The 16551-nt window shown below is 42.7% G+C and overlaps 1 protein-coding gene across 12 annotated transcripts in view; it reads right to left on the bottom strand.

Moving 5' to 3' along the window:
- The window catches only part of LOC137321736 (pumilio homolog 2), a 114975-nt gene that overhangs the window by 78499 nt on the left and 19925 nt on the right, over nt 1–16551 (bottom strand). For 10 of the 12 annotated variants that reach the window (XM_067984335.1, XM_067984325.1, XM_067984324.1 and 7 more), the window contains exon 3: nt 13275–13343. The exons of 1 other annotated variant lie outside the window; for it this stretch is intronic. In XM_067984335.1, coding sequence (XP_067840436.1) covers nt 13275–13343 — 69 coding nt within the window. Of the gene's footprint in view, nt 1–7033; nt 7119–13274; nt 13344–16551 lie in introns of those variants that run through there. One more of the 12 variants, XM_067984334.1, reaches the window with a different exon arrangement.

The raw sequence follows: 16551 nt of genomic DNA, 5'->3' as shown, positions 1-16551 counted from the left end.
TTACCTGCAGACGTCCTCTCCCTGGCTGGTCTGCCGTCCGACTGAGACCTGCCTGTCAATCAGCCAGTCAGTCGGATGGGAAACCAATGGGTTTCCTGACCTTAAAATGACCTCCCCCAACTCAGTTTCAAACTGAGCCCAGGTAATGCACTCCTGCACCTCATACCCCCTCTATATAAAAAAAAAGCTTCTCATGCTCTCTATCTCTATCCTAAATCTCATTCATTTAATCATGTATCTATGTACCCCGTTCTAGATGCCCCAACCTCTGGAAACAGTCTGTTTCTATCTACCCTGACCCATCCCTTCATAATTTTAAACATGGCCAGCAAATCACCCCATAATCTCTTATGTTTTAATAAAAACAGCCAAAATTTTTCAAGCCATTCTTTATATTTATATTTTCTTATACCGGACAGCATCCTGGTGAATCTGTGCTGTACCCTCTATTGCTTCAACATCCTTTCTATAGTATGAAGCACAAATAGGCACAGTGCTCCAGCTATAGTCTCAACACGATTTCATATAGAATCACAATTACACCTCGACTTTTATATTCTATACCTCTTGCTATAAAACCCAGTATCCTATTAGCTTTTTATGGTTTATATAATTGGGGAGCTGCTTTTAATGTCTTACGAACATGAACCGCTAAATTCCTCTGCTTTTCCACATCAGAAAACCTCCCCCCATATTTTTTTTTAAAAACTAAAATGTACCAGCTCACGATTATTGACATTTAAATCCATCTGCCACATTTTATTCATTAGAACATCTTATCACTATCTGCTTGCAGCTTCCTTTGGTTCTCAGAGTTATTTACTATGCTTCTTACTTAGGTATTGTTTGCAATTTTGGACACCATACCCTCTAGCCCTACATACAAATTATGGACATATGCAGTGAACAGACTACCACTATCCACTTCCAATCACTCGAGAAACTACCCTTATGAGGATAGATTGAGTAGAAGAGAGGTGATCTCATTGAAACATACAAGATTCTGAGGGGGCTTGACAGGGTAGATGCTGAGAGGTTGTTGCCCCTGGCTGGAGAGTCTAGAACTAGGGGGCATAGTTGCAGGATATGGGGTCGGCCATTTAAGACTGAGGTGAGGAGGAATTTCTTCACTCAGAGGGCTGTGAATCTTTGGAGTGCTCCACCCTAGAGGGCGGTGGGCGCTCAGATGTGAATATATTCAAGGCTGAGATAGATAGATTTTTGAACTCTAGGGGAATCAAGGGGTATGGAGATCGGGCAGAAAAGTGAAGTTCAAGTCAAAGATCAGCCATGATCTTATTGAATGGTGGAGCAGGCTCGAGGGGCCGTATGGCGTATTCCTGCTCCTATTTCTTATGTTCTTATGTTTACTCCTCAATTTTGCATGAATACTTTAGAATAAGAGGGGGCAATGATGACACCCATGAATAGTATGAGAAACTGGATAATCCCAGCCACTTTAGTCTTGCCCTTTCATCAGTCAATTTATCAGAACCAAGTAGTCAGGGTATACAATGTGACCATCAGTTTGGGTTAGCAATTACCTCTCTGGTACCAAATTAGTTCAATTACTATGGCATGGGTACAAAAACATGGGTTCCCTGAATCCAACACACACTACTAGGATATTATTTGATCATTTCTAATATTGGAAAATCCAAAAGATAGACAAGATTTTCAAGTAAAGAGACAACCCCTCTACCTAGAAATTCCAGTTAAAACATCCTGGAACTAAAATTTGGCAGCTATCACTGTGATTGCAAAGGTTACTATTTAGTCAACTAAAGTTGTAAAACAGATTACTTTGAATCATCAGCAATTTCATGATCACAACCTGCCAGTATATGTTTTTTTCTGTTAGGCAACTCTCTATTGGTTATACTTCTCTCAAAAATTGAAGAATCTGCACTAGGAATGAGTTTGTTCATCAGAATCTCAACATTTTTGGCTTAGATGCATCCCAGAAAAGCAATTTGCCTTTCAGAGCTTCCTCAGGAACATTCAGATACACAAAAGGTCCAAAGATAACAGAATAAAGTCCTTAACTGTTGAGCTTGGATCATGACAGTCCAGTCCACATGCTTCCCAAACCGTTCAAAGAATTATGTGGTACGAAAGTCAAAATTTGAGATTACCCATTGGGGCAATTCCCCACTGAATTAGTAGCTAATTATACCGAATAGGGCAGTATAATAGCCTAAGATTCCCACTCCCTGGGCTGAGAGAGAGAAATCAGCCAGAGTTCCTCCATTCTTGATTACTATTCAGTGACAGCTTGCTGGGAAGTGTGCACAGATGGACAGGATTGGATTTGGCTGTGATGAAGCCATGGTTGGATAACAAGCTGACACTCACCATCTAGGCTAATATATGAAGAATGGCCATTTGAGCTAAGTACATGAGAGCTGCTGCTGTCCATTAAACCATACCACACCGTCAGTTATTACAGTCAGAAGTGGAGAGAAGGGAGAGAGATAGAAAAGGTGAGAAGACTGAAAAAAGGGGGAAATTACAATCCAGTGGAACATTTCAAAGGATGATTAAACTCATGAAAAATATTTGTTTGAGAAGAGTGAGGAAGCAGCTTGGATAAGTGCACATCAATAGTTAGAAGCACAGTGGTGCAAGAACAGCAGTACATTCAGGCATCACGGACCACTATTGTTAATAAATCAAGCATCTTTAGAAATATAAAGACTAAAATCACATTCTTGAGTGAAAAAAGTTTTTAAGATGGCCTTTGCCACTTCCAGAAGTAAATTTTATCTGTATCATTTTGGAAACAGCTCTCTATTCTGGGTGCTGATGAGGGCTCCAACGAGAGAGAATTAGGGCCGAGGAGAATAAAAGTACCAACAGTCATGGGAAATGCTGGCTTGTGGAATATCTCAAATTCTTAAGAATACTTGTGTGAGAATGCACACAAAGGGATTACCCACCCATTAATTCCTCTGAGCAGAGAATAGACATCTCCAGGCCCTAAGACATTTCAAGAACTAGCTGCTGATTGTAGCCATAAGAAAGAACTTCAAAGAAGTTACATTTATATAATGCCTTTCACTTCCCAGTATGTCCCAAAGTGCTTCACAACTAATGAATTACTTTTGAAGTGCAGTCACTGTTGTTTTGCCAATTTGCACACAGCAAGTCCCACAAACAGCAATGAGATAACTGACCAGTTAATCCGTTCTGGTAGTGTTTGTTGCGGATGAATGTTGGCCAGAGAACATGCTCTTCTTAAAAAGTCTCATGGGATCTATTATGTCCACCTGGACAGGCAGATTGGGGCTCTGTTTAACACCTCACCCAAAAGACAACCACCAACAATGCAGCACTCCCACGGTACTGTACTGAAGTGTCAGTCTAAAACATGTGCTCAAGTCCTGGATAGGGCTTGAACCAACAGTCTTCTGACTCAGAGGTGACGGTGCTCAAAATTGAGCCAAACTGACACCAGCTTGATACATACATTCAACCCACACAGCCATGGAAACTAAGGATTTTAGAACCAAAAGAAACTAAACACCAAACCTGGAAACCAAAGTCAAATTATGATAATATCAAGGCAAAAAACACCAGGTGGACAATCAAGTTAAATTATTCAGAACTGCAAAGGATGTTTAGGCTAGAAAGGTTCAGACAATCTATTAGAAACTAAAGCAAGTTTACAAATCTTCTTTAAACTCTCAAAATCCATCAACAGATCTGAAATTACAGCAGCTTAATAGACAGCATTCTTTTCAAAAATGCAAAGCATACATAAACTTAGAAGTTGAAATGTCAAATATGTTGCTATTTGATTCAGGTGACTCTGGCTTATCACCCAACAAGAACTGATGATGGGCTCCATACTAAGGTTCTGAGTTTGATAGTTCTCTCTGCTCAGCAACGCGCTCCCGACTACCTAGCTTGATCACTGCAGCACTGTAACTTGCATAATATAGCAAAACTACTTAATTTTGGTCACTATTAACCTCATATTCAGCATTCTAAGTATGTCAAACAAGAGATCAAGCTTAGCCAATGAATAGTTAAGTCGATCAAACCAGCAAGATTTGACCCCTGGTCTGTGCTGAGTTTCCTGATCTCAACAGAGCTGTGATAAGAGGTATTACATCTGGTCTCAGAGTAGGTCAATGGAAGATGGTGGGGGGGGGGGGGGGTGGAAATTGCCCAAGTTTCTCACTTATGGGGCTCGATTTTAGGAGGGAGGCAGGTTGGCAGTGGGGGGGGGGGGGGCGACTGGGTAGCCCGCCCAGTGAATTTGGGGTGCTCCGCACGCGATCGCAGCTTAATTGAAGGCACTTGCCTTGGCTTCCGGGTTTCGCGCTGGAAAGCTGTGCAGCAGGCGGACTGCGCAGCTGCATCATAGGCTGTCAGCTGGAGGAGCCCTATTTAAAGGGGCAGTCCTGCACTGACTGATGCTGCAGAAAGGAGCCAAAATTACAGCATGGAGCAGCCCAGGGGGAAGGCTTCCCCCAGGTTTAATGATGCCTCGCTCCAGGTCCTACTGGATGGGATGGGATGAGGAGGAGAAGAACAGAGATCTTCTCCCAGGCGGACGGGAAGAAGTGGCCTGCCTCTGCCACCACGAAGACCTGGCTCGAGATGGCAGAGGAGGTCACCTGCACCACTAACATATCGCGCACCTGCATACAGTGCAGGAGGCGCTTCAATGACCTAAGCAGGTCAGCCGAAGTGAGTACACTTAATCATTCCCCTACACTCCGTCTGCCACATCACTGCCCCCACTCCACATCTCCTTCTGAACTGCCAACACTACTCTATCACATCACACCTCACACCCACTCAAAGCTCATCCTCATCTTACCTGCACCTACTTACCTCGTCAGTACTCATCCCACCACTACCATTCAACCCAATCCTCACACAATCTCATGGCTCCGTCTCATACTCACCCTCTCATGCATCTCTTTCACGGTCAGTCTCACCCAACCTGCCATATACCTGTGCTGCAGCCACGGGGCATGCATCACATATGTGTAGTAGGAAGTGTAAGGCAAACGTGTCATGAGCATGAAGGGGATGCACAAGGGTGTTTGAGGGTTTGTCATGGTTTATTACTTATATTTGATTTCTGATCAACTCACATTACATATTATATTGGCATCACTACTGCCACGTCTTTGCAAATCTTGTCTGGTTTGTGCAATAATGCCCTTTCCTGAGGATCACCATGAAGACCCACATCTGATGCCACCCATTGTGTCACTGCAGAGTGGGTCTAGGTGTATTTGCAGGGCTCTTTTGTGCAGACGACTGAGAGATGTCGGCGATGTTCTCGGTGGCACCCTGGAAGGATGCGGAGAAGCTGTTGAGGGCAGTGGTGACTTTGACAGCGACAGGTAAGAAGATGGTGCTTGGGCCAGCCGAGAGCAGCTCGGCATCAAGGAGGCTGCAGATGTCCACGACTACATGTCGAATGACTCTGAGCCTCTGTGTGCACTGCTGCTCAGAGAGGTCCAGGAAGCTGAGCCTCGGTCTGTAGACCCTGTGGCGAGGGTAGTACCTTCTGCGACGCATCTCTCTCTGCAGTTGACCTCCCTCCTGCTGTGCAGGTGGATATATCACCGCACTGTGTTGTGAAGCTCCACGTGTCAGAGGTGGACGTCGTGGACGGTGATGCTGTTCGACCTCAGAGGAGGTCATGACTGCAGCTATGGTGGCCCCCATCCGGAAGATGTACGTTTGAGGGGGTCCGCAAGATAGGTAAATGCACACCGGGGTTGAGGTTGCAAGTTTGTGAATTTTATTGTTAGGAGGAGGTGCAGGCCAAACTTTGTCCAAAGTGACAGAGTGGCCTCCTGCAACGAGTGAGAGTCTCCCCCCGCCACCTGTCAAATGGATCTTTGCAGCTGCCACAGGCTGGTGGCTGCAGCATGTCCATTTGAACTGGGAGTGTTTCCCCCAGTACGGGAAACAGTCTGAGTTGAGTTGAAAATCCCACCCCTCCTAAAATATCATGTCAATCAGGTCTGCAAACGACCTGAAGTATCTACTTAATTGGTTTAAGTGGGATCCCGCCAGCTTTAATTGCCGGCAGGAGTCCCGCATGCGGGGGCTGCGCTCGCATCTAAGCGCGTCACTGGGGAACCCGGAAGTGGGCGGGTTGGAGCCAGGCTCCGGACCCGCCCCGGGAATACCCGATTTTCGGAGCCCCCCCGCCACAAACCCGCCGCCTTGGACGTCCGAAAATCGATTCCATGATCTCTATTCCTATTGGAAGTGCATGTGTACAAGATACTGAGTAAATACAGGACTGGGCTCAGCTATGAGGGGCGCTCTCCTTAATTCTATAACAGCTTCCTCACAACACTCACACAGGAAAAGCAACCAGTCAGACAAGGTACCAAAGAATGACCAGCACCTGTGGAACTTCACTCCATCAAGGAGTCAGTGCTTTCAGAAGCCCTGGGGTGAGGGAGCACGAGAAGAGATTACACTTTGGACAATAGTATATAATTATACTTCAGAGTGTAAGATTACAATGATGCGTTTACTCTGGTGCAACACATAGAATTACATGGAATGTAGAGCACAGAAACAGGCCACTGGGCCCAACAGGTCCATGCCAGTGCTTATGCTCCACACAAGCCTCCTCTCTCCCTACTTCATCTAACCCTATCAGCATATCCTTCCATTCCATTCTCCCTCACGTGTTTATCTAGCTTCCCCTAAATGCATCTATGCTAGTTGCCTCAACTACTCCTTGTGGTAACAAGCTTCACATTTTAACCACTGTGGCAGTGGTGACGATTAAAATGTAATGGTGTATAATGAAGACACTTTTCTATGGCATTTACAAAAGAAGCACTCAATCACTCATGAAAAAACTTTTTGGTTAAGTTTACAGAATGTGAGGCCAAACCGCAAAAAATTGATAAAGTTGCGTCTCAATAAGGTTTCACTTTCACATTAGTAAGATTTTCTCCAACAGGAAAGATTCAGAGATACTGTTCCTTCAGTATAGCTGTGCATGGTGCAAAGCTCAGATAACCTTTCAACATTTTACCTTATGTAAGGCTTTGTTCTGGATACACCACTGTTCTTGGATTGAAGGAGGCAGCATTCAGATCCCAAAAATACAGCATCAAAACCTACGTACAGAAAGAGAAATGAAGGGTAGGTAGACTGCGAGCTGTGTGTGGAGGCTGAACTTTTTTTCCCCCGAAGAATGAGGAAGGCCAAACCTTTAGTCGATAATCTAACATTCTTTCTTATTCCTTCAACCTGCCAGTACAAATAAATGTATTCCAAAGAAGTGCAGTAAACAGGTGGTAGGGACTCTGAGAATCTACATGTTTTGGCCAGTTTAGACCACCATAGTGCTGAAGCTTTCATTACTCTGCATCATCAGATCAAGACACTAAAGTTTAGAGAAAACATGCAAACTGCTCAGGATGGCTGTCTTAACATGTGATAAGATAACATCAGATAACATGTGGAAAGTCTGTCCCAAAGCTAAGAAGACTGCCACTGCACAAGCAGAATGAGCTCATCTTTTCCAGGTAGATGCAGCAATGCCAAGGAGTTGCATAAAGAAATGCACTCCATTAATACAATTTGCTAAGTTGCTTCAGAAATTAAATTAGGCATGGGCCATTTTCTTTCTTTCGGATGAAAAATTGCCTGGATTGGTGAAAACCTTATGTTCTATCTGCATACAAAGTGAAGTCTGTGCAAGATGTGATACTCACATTCAATGGAAGAAAGTTGTAATGTCACGTAAAATCTCAGGGCCTCTTCTGTTGCTAAAGGGACTCTTATAAAGCCCTTTGTGGCAGTGTATGTTGATGAAAGATAAGCCTGACCTCTGGGCACACCTCTCAGATCTATATTTACTGACGCCAGTGTTTCAGATAATTGGGCTCATAGCTAGAAGGCAATTCGTAGAATATATTCAGTCAAAAGCAAAGAAACACTGTGGTTCAAATGTATTGACCTGAGGGAGCCATTGAAGGACAAATCAGTACCTCTTTTTCTGAAGAGATAGAAATGTGAATCAGAAAAGTAGCCACAGGCCTCAGGTGGCATAGATGGAACTAAAAGTCCAAGTGCCTCACGTAATGCTGAAGCTGCTCTGCCCAGTCACAATCAATAGTAGAGCTGGATCCAGCACCTTAGACTACATAAGTCATCACGAAATTACTTGATGTCATAGTAAGAGACAATGCTATGACTATCAGATGACAAACACCATGCTGAAATAACTCAACAGCAGAGGGCGAAGCACTGGAAGCTATTTTTGTGATCATGCAAAAAGATGGCTGTTGATGCCAATGCAGTTGATACATTTTCTTCTGTTAAGTCTTGGTGTCATCATTGATTTGGATCAGCACTGAAGCTGCACCAGAGGTGACTGGTCAGGGTATGTTAAAAACAAAGCTGATGGGGGCAATAAAATGATCCAGTATCAGTTCCTGTTAAGTGACGAGAGCACTCATGTTTCCAACTGGTGCTCAAATTGGTGAGCCCGAGGACTGCACAAAATTACAATCTATGGGATTGGAAGCCCCAGAAGACCCTGAAGCCTACTCACAAATCACATCAACCTTACTAAATTTGAACTCAAAATCTTTGCGCTCAGCAATGTTCCCAAGCTTCAGCACAGCGCAAAATTGGAATAAACAGCCAATGAAGTGCAACAAAATATCCCTTTTCTGGTGTGCAGGCAGGTAGCAGAAAAACTAACGGGTGCAGCCCAGAATGAGGCTCTGTAATAGCAAAAGGTCATCTGATCTAGATGGTTGCCCATGGCAGAAAGATCTAGAAGGGATGGTATTCCTGGGCCATTCCCACACCATTCGGCAATGGAGAAGGAAGAACTGTAATTGGGATACAAATGAGTAAATTTTCAAGAGCCTACTGATTCCTCCAGGAAAGGAAAGGAAGACTTGCATTTATACGCCTTTTGCGACCTCAGGATGTCCGAAAGTGCTTTACAACCAATGAAGTGCTTTTGAAATGTAGTCACTGACTAATGTAGGAAATGCGGCAGCCAATTTGTGCACAGCAAGCTCCCACAAACAGCAATGCAATAAATGACCAGGAGAACTCCTTGCTCTTCTTCAAATAGTGCCATGGGATCTTTTACATCCACCAGAGGGCAGACAGGGCCCAGGTTTAACATCTCATCTGTAAGATGGCACCTCCGACAGTACTGCACTCCTCCAGTACTACACTGGAGTATCAACCTAGATTATGTGCTCAAGTCTCTGGAGAGGGACTATGAACCCACAACTTTCTGACTCAGAGGCAAGAGTGCTACCACTGAATGGTTAATCACTGTAAAGTAATAGTTAACACCCACATAGAAGGGTAACTGTTCAGGGTAACATCAATGTTGATAAATGCTCCAAATGCAAGAGAAGCAGTGAATAAAGCTTTTGATGTTGGTTTTCTTCTTTCCCTTTCCTCTAGTTTTTCTCCCACCACATTTCCCAAAGGCAACAGCTCTTAGCGGAATACAACTCCACAGACAGCAGATATACCCCAGCACCTTTCTCAAGTGGCTCTTCGTGTGAGCCTAGGCAGTAAGTGTCAGCAGGCTGCTGAATCAGGGACAACAACACCACAGCCAAGTTTATGCTTTGATTTTCATAACTGTAAAGAGCCTGAATACCTTCGGTTGAGGGCTGGGACCACAAAGTGAGTAGTGCCAGGGAAGAGGCGAATCCAGAGGTGGGCTAAGAACAGAGGCAGACATAAGCCAGAGAAGTAAAGCAGAGGCAGACCTGCAACTGGGAAATTAAATAGGGGTACCGAGTTCATAAGAGCTGGGCATCCCGGCTGAGAAAATTACTAGGAAGCCGGACCTGAGAACAGCAAGAGGCTCGGAAGAGAAAAGCTAACTGATTGAATGAGAAATGAACTCAAGGAGAGGTGTGGCAAAAGAACCACCACCATTACTGAGAAAAAAAGAATCTGATGTGTTTCTCCCCTTGTAGGTCATGTGGTCAGCAGACCAGACCAATTAGATCATCAGAAAGCAAAACAGACTAAAGGGTCTAATCATGGCTAGAAGGGATACAAGCCAATGTTTTTAATAGAAAGAACAGAAAATAAATATAGCTGGTGCAGCATTTCCTGCTATTGGAAAACTCTCAAATGTTATAGAACTTTTACAGTGGAACCTTACAGCTGTTGTCCTCAAAAATTCCAAACTTAATGGCCATTCCAGGGGGATGGAAGGAGAGGAACCCTGGCCGAATGCTATTTCAGCAATCCATAAGGCCACAACAAGCCATTTTTCTTATCTGCTTCTTCTGACACTAAGCCAATTGACAAATTTTGAGCAAATGTAAACATCTTGGTTCAATTACTGCTGGGCTGCAAAACTATTAAAACCATACTGTAATTATTGCAGTGCTATATTTAGATTCTTCAAAGTTATGAACACCTTTCATTTACAAGGTGTCAATAACTGAGGTCCTATTATAATCACAATCAAAGTGAATTTTAAAAAGTATTTGGACCAAGTTCAACAAAAATGAAACCAAATTTCCATTTATTTTTGCACAATCACAGTGTCTTTTCTAACTGGCAGCTTTACATAACTGCTTTCTCCACAAACCACATCCCCCCCCCCCCCCACCCACCTACAAAAAAATAAAAACCACACCAAACACAAATACAATTAGGAACTGTAGCAGGAATACATAAACATGACAGGACACACAGGAGGCCTTAATATACAATTTTTTTTCATGTTAATTTGTTAGGCAAAGAAGGCATTAAAATGATGCAATAAGCTAAAAGAATCACGTGCATGTCAGATTAAAACAAATATTCATTATTATTAGTTATTTCTTTTTCTAGATGGCTTGTTGATAACAAATTACTATTCATTAACATATGAAATCTTAGATTGTGTATCCTGCTGCTTGGATTGGGGAAATACATGGATGGCTTAAAGGCATTTTCTAAAAATTACATATTTCATAGAAAGGTTACAGCACGGAAGGAGGCCATTCGGCCCATCGAGTTAGTGCCAGTTCTATGCAAGAACAATCCAGCTAGTCCCATTGCCCCGCCCTATCCCCGTAGCCCTGCAATTTTTTTTCTTTTCAAGTACTTATCCAGTTCCCTTTTGAAAGCCATGATTGAATCTGCCTCCAGCCCCTCGGGCAGCGCATTCTAGATCCTAATCACTCGCTGTGTGAAAAAAAGTTTTTCCTCATGTCACTTTTGATTCTTTTGCTAATCACCTTAAATCTATGTCCTTTGGTTCTTGACCCTTCTGCCAAAGGGAACAATTTCTCAAAATCAAGACCATTCATGATTTTGAATACTTCTATCAAATCTCCTCGCAACCTTCTCTGCACCAAGGAGAGCAACCCCAGCTTCTCCAGTCTTTCCACATAACTAAAGTCCCTCATCCCCAGAATCATTCTAGTAAATCTCTTCTGCACCCACTCCAAGGCCTTCACATCCTTCCTAAAGTGCCTCGTCCAGAACTGGACACAATACTCTAGTTGCGGCCGAACTAGTGCTTTACAAAGGTTCATCATGACTTCCTTGCTTTTGTACTCTATGCCTCTATTTATAAAGTCCAGGATCCCATTTACTTTTTTAACCACTTTCTCAACCTGCCCGGCCACTTTCAACGATTTGTGTACATGTATCCCCACATCTCTCTGTTCCAGTACCCCTTTTAGAACTGTGCCCTCTAGCTTATATTGCCGCTCCTCGTTCTTCCTACCGAAATGTATCACTTCGTATTTTTCTGCATTGAATTTCACCTGCCACGTTCGTGCCCATGCCAACAGCCTGTCTATATCCTCTTGAAGTCTATCACTATCTTCCTCCCTGTTCACTACCCTTCCAAGTTTTGTGTCATCTGCAAATTTGGAAATTGTGCCTGTACATCCAAGTCCAAGTCATTAATATATATCAAGAAAAGCAGTAGTCCTAGTACCGACCCCTGGGGAACACTACTGTACACCTCCCTCCAGTCTGAAAAACAACCTTTCACTGCTACTCTCTGCTTCCTGTTACTTAGTCAATTCTGTATCCATGCTGCTACTGCCCATTTTATTCCATGGGCTTCAACCTTAATGACAAGCCTATTATGCAGCACTTTATCAAACACCTTTTGATAAATGCCCTTTGAAGATATTTAATTCTCATTACTGCCATTATTGATCTTATTTCAACATTGACTTAATTCTCTATGCTTCTGTATACTTCTTGTGCACCCTTGCCATATCCTATTGAATCTGACCTTGGTATTACACACGGTCTTTAAATTAAAGAGCACTGTTCCATTTTTAGCTCTGATTTTCTATTCTTCTCACCTCAACTTGCCCTCTCCCCTGTCCTCCCTTAACCTCTCCCTCCATATAAACTCTCCTACCTATATTCATGGCCACTCCCTTGACTGTGGCTTCTCTACTCCCAGTGCTTCAATCCCTGACAAGGACATCCCCGACCACTTCCATGTATCACTCATCACCCATATCCCCCTACCCTCATCCTTCTGCGTCCGCCCCTGGAAAAAAAACTCTCCCCCTAGGTCACTTACAACCGAACTTTCAAACTCCCAACTGTCTCGCCTTTGGCCTGCCATTCGCCACAATACTTCTGCAGCTGGTGATCTGCTCAACCACCCCCTCACCATCACATCTGATGCCCTTGTCTCCAGTAAAATCCTTACTCTCTCCCAGCCTATTTGTTTCCCTGGTATGGTCCACATCTTCGCCCAAGGGATGAGAAGGAACTCTGGAATTCCTCCCATAACTTCACCTCTCTCTCCTCCTTTAAGACCTCCTTAAAACTCACCTCTTCGACTAAGCCTTCAGTCACCCCACCTAATAACTCCTCCTTTGGCTCAGTGTCAATTTTGTCTGTTTACACTTCTGTGAAGTTCCCAGTGTTTTTCTACTGAAAGCCGCCATATAAATGGAATTTACTGCTTTTGTATTCTTCCCTTCAAGTTTCCTGTTTTATTTTATTGCATAGGCTCTTGTAGAAAGATAGTTATAGAATTATAATTTTAAAATGTGATGTTCTACAAGTACACTATGAATATTCCACTTTGACACTTGTCTCTATAAAGCTCCAAAGCAATTTTTATAAGCATACTTCATTTATACTATGGAACAGATATAGAATTTTAGTCAGGACTCTGGCACTCAACTCTGTTTTCCACCTCACTGGTACATATAGGTAACTAGAATGGTGAAAATAAAGCACAATTCTTTTTCAGAGTTGAGCCTGGAGTTCGCAAGAATTCCATATTTTAGCTGACTTACTTCTCCCATTCCCCGTCCCTCCAGTGCAAGAGCTTGAAAGTCATGATTCATCTCATCCACAGATCGAACCTGCAGGAAACACATTTCTGTTATTAAAGGAACTGTGTTACTCAACAATGGAGCATTTTTTTTGTGAAGCTTTCACTTAAATAAGAGATTTAAGAGGCTTAAATGGAGTTTTGTTCACAAAAAGTACTTAAAATTATCTTGATTGCTTTTTTGGGTGTTTTTAAGGCATAACTAGTTTTGCAGTACTACAAATCCTTCAAACTACAAATCTATCTTTTATCTATATAAAACTTGAGAGTCTGGCACTTGTTACAGATGCAAAACAATCTTTAAAAAAATACTGTTTAAAAAGCCAGTAATTTCCCACTGGATTTTCTGACCTTAGGAGGAGTCAAGCCCCAGTTAATCAACAGAGAACAGTTACTTGAACAAACATTATCAAAGCTCACAGATGTACCAGGTTAAAAAGACTTCAATCAGCATTGTATGCTAACCATTGACACATTTGCCTCCATTTCTTGGGCCTCTAAATACAAATAAATTATAAATTACACCATTGCAAAAACTGGAACTCTAAATGTGTAGTGCGTTATCTTGAACTGTCAGATCAATAAGCCTAGCAAAAACAAAGTAATGTAATTCGAGTAGCAGTTTTTGACACTGCCAAGAGTAAACTTCCACAAATTTGCCACAGCATGAAAGTAGAGGGAATAAATCAAACTTCAATTTCCTTCTGGTGGTCCTTGAACCAGCAAAAAAAAATAAACTCCAAAGCCTAGTTTGCTAAACTCCACTTACTACAAGGTTCACCCTATGGTTTTGTTCCCACAGAAAAACAACTGCTTGAACTAGTGAATGCTATTCTAGGAAGAACTAAAAGTTCTATACACATCAAAGCTGTATTTCCTTTTAACTAAAGAGGAATGTGTCATTTGTCAAAATTTCCTAATACAGGTGAAACATTCCACTTTAAACAAAACAACCAATATCAGCCCACGAATACCCCATCAATACTCATCCAAACCATTAGAGGTTATGCACCACCATCCCTAAAACAGAAGGTGGACCATCTACCAACCAATGAAGTTCGCTAATTATAAGAAAATACTGGGACGGTGTGAAAAAACCTTCCATTCCAGGAGGACAACAGGTTGTTGATTGTAACTTCTACTAACTCCATCAGCATAAACTCAACAACTTTTTGTTCTAAAAGACTATCACAAGATTCATTTCTGTGTGACCCTTCTTGTTGAAGGTAATCGGAATTGTTTTCCAATTAATATTCTTTTAATGGGTCTCATCCTTGCTGAGGGCATTTGCTGAGAGTTCTTTAAGTTCCTTTAAAAAAGTTTAAACAAGCGATCGCAAGGTTCCATTGATGCCAGTTCCCTATTTCAATGGCAATTGACACACAAGAGGTGGGAGAAAGTTTCTCATGTTGCTCATTTATGTATCTCACTACTCTGGTGTTATCAACCTAGAGTCTCAATAATTTTCTGACCGTGTCTTCCGAATAGACTAATGCAATTTGAGCTATTTTACAAGCCAAGGAGAGTGTGATTAGCTCCATTCTCCAGTCCATTCGTTCTGTAGATGCACTCTGGGGAGACACATGTCAGTGGAGGAAGACAACTGAAGTGGCACTTATAGCCATAGTCGGATCTGAAAATTCACCTCAAGGCCATTTTAAGGAATCAACAACTACCCCACACCATCCCCATTAAGATAGTAAGAGACTCCTAAGAGCAAAGGAACAAACTTTGCTACTGTAAGATAGGTTGGAAGTATGAGTAAAATTAATCCAGGAAAAATGCACCCGAGATTGCTGAAGCTGCACTGCTTACCATCCATTTTCTTGTAATTGACACTGCATCTAGTGAATTAGCTCATCGACACACATGAAGTTTGCTTCCCCAGGGACAAAGACTTTGCTATTCAGCACTATGAAGCTAACAATAGACAGAATATGTTTTTCATTTAATGTCAAACACTAAGTCTCTTTATATGAAAAGAAACAAAGAACATGACAAGAATCATATGAACAGAAGTTAGCTCTTCAGTATTTCCAATTGTGCATTAGATAGCATCATTCACCACTATGTGATATACAAATCTTGTAAATTATGAAGTGCTAATCACAGTATTTGGTTTTTTGTAGTCATTCATTGGATGTGGGTGTCACTGGCAAGGCCAGCATTTATTGCCCATCCCTAACTGCCCTTGAGAAGGTGGCGGTGAGCCGCCTTCTTGAACCGCTGCAGTCTGTGTGGTGAAGATTCTCCCGCAGTGCTGTTGGGTAGGGCGTTCCAGGATTTTGACCCAGTGACGATGAAGGAACGACGATATTTTTCCAAGTCAGGATGGTGTGCGACTTGGAGGGGAACGTGCAGGTGATGGTGTTCCCATGCACCTGCTGCCCTTGTCCTTCTAGGTGGTAGAGGTCGCGGGTTTGGGAGGTACTGTCGAAGAAGCCTTGGCGAGTTGCTGCAGTGCATCTTGTCGATGGTACATGCTGCAGCCACAGTGCGCAGGTGGTGGAAAGTGAATGTTTATGGTGGTGGATGGGGTGCCAATCAAGCAGGCTGCTTTGTCCTGGATGGTGTCGAGCTTCTTGAGTGTTGTTGGAGCTGCACTCAGAGGGTACTGAATCTTTGGAATTCTCTACCCCAGAGGGCTGCGGATGCTCTGTTGCTGAGTATATTCAAGGCTGAGATCAATAGATTTTTGGACACTAAGGGAATCCAGGGATATGGGGGTAGGGCAGGAAAGTGGAGTTGAGGTAGAAGATCAGCCATAATCTTAGTGAATGGCAGAGCAGGCTCGAGGGACCGTATGACCTACTCCTGCGCCTATTTCTTACGTTCTTATCTCCTTAAGGAGCAAAAGAAAAGCTTATAGATGCATGCTAAATGCTAGGCCTCCCCAAAACCAGAAAAGATGGTGGCCTCTCTCGTTAGAGCTGTGTTGCCTGATATGTTATCTACTAGCCACCTGTAGCTAACTAGGAATCCAGATGTGGATAATTGCATTTCTGATTAGTAAATTAAAATGAGTAATAGACACTGTCATTGGGTACAGTGTGTGCAAGTGTACTTTAACCTTTTTTTGATGTTTGCTGGTAAGACAAAAAGCAGAATGTCCAAGTGTTTTTTGCTCGCTATGAGTGCTTTACTTCCTTGGTTCCTGAATGATGGTGGATGTTTAATAAATATATACATGAGAAGTACACACTCAATACAGATAAATGTATGTACAGTGTTTTCCACTA

The sequence above is a fragment of the Heptranchias perlo genome, chromosome 5, assembly GCF_035084215.1.
Source record: "Heptranchias perlo isolate sHepPer1 chromosome 5, sHepPer1.hap1, whole genome shotgun sequence".
Lineage (NCBI taxonomy): Eukaryota > Metazoa > Chordata > Chondrichthyes > Hexanchiformes > Hexanchidae > Heptranchias > Heptranchias perlo.
The sequence above is the reverse complement of the archived record's forward strand: the minus strand, read 5'-3'. Positions and strand labels throughout refer to the sequence as shown.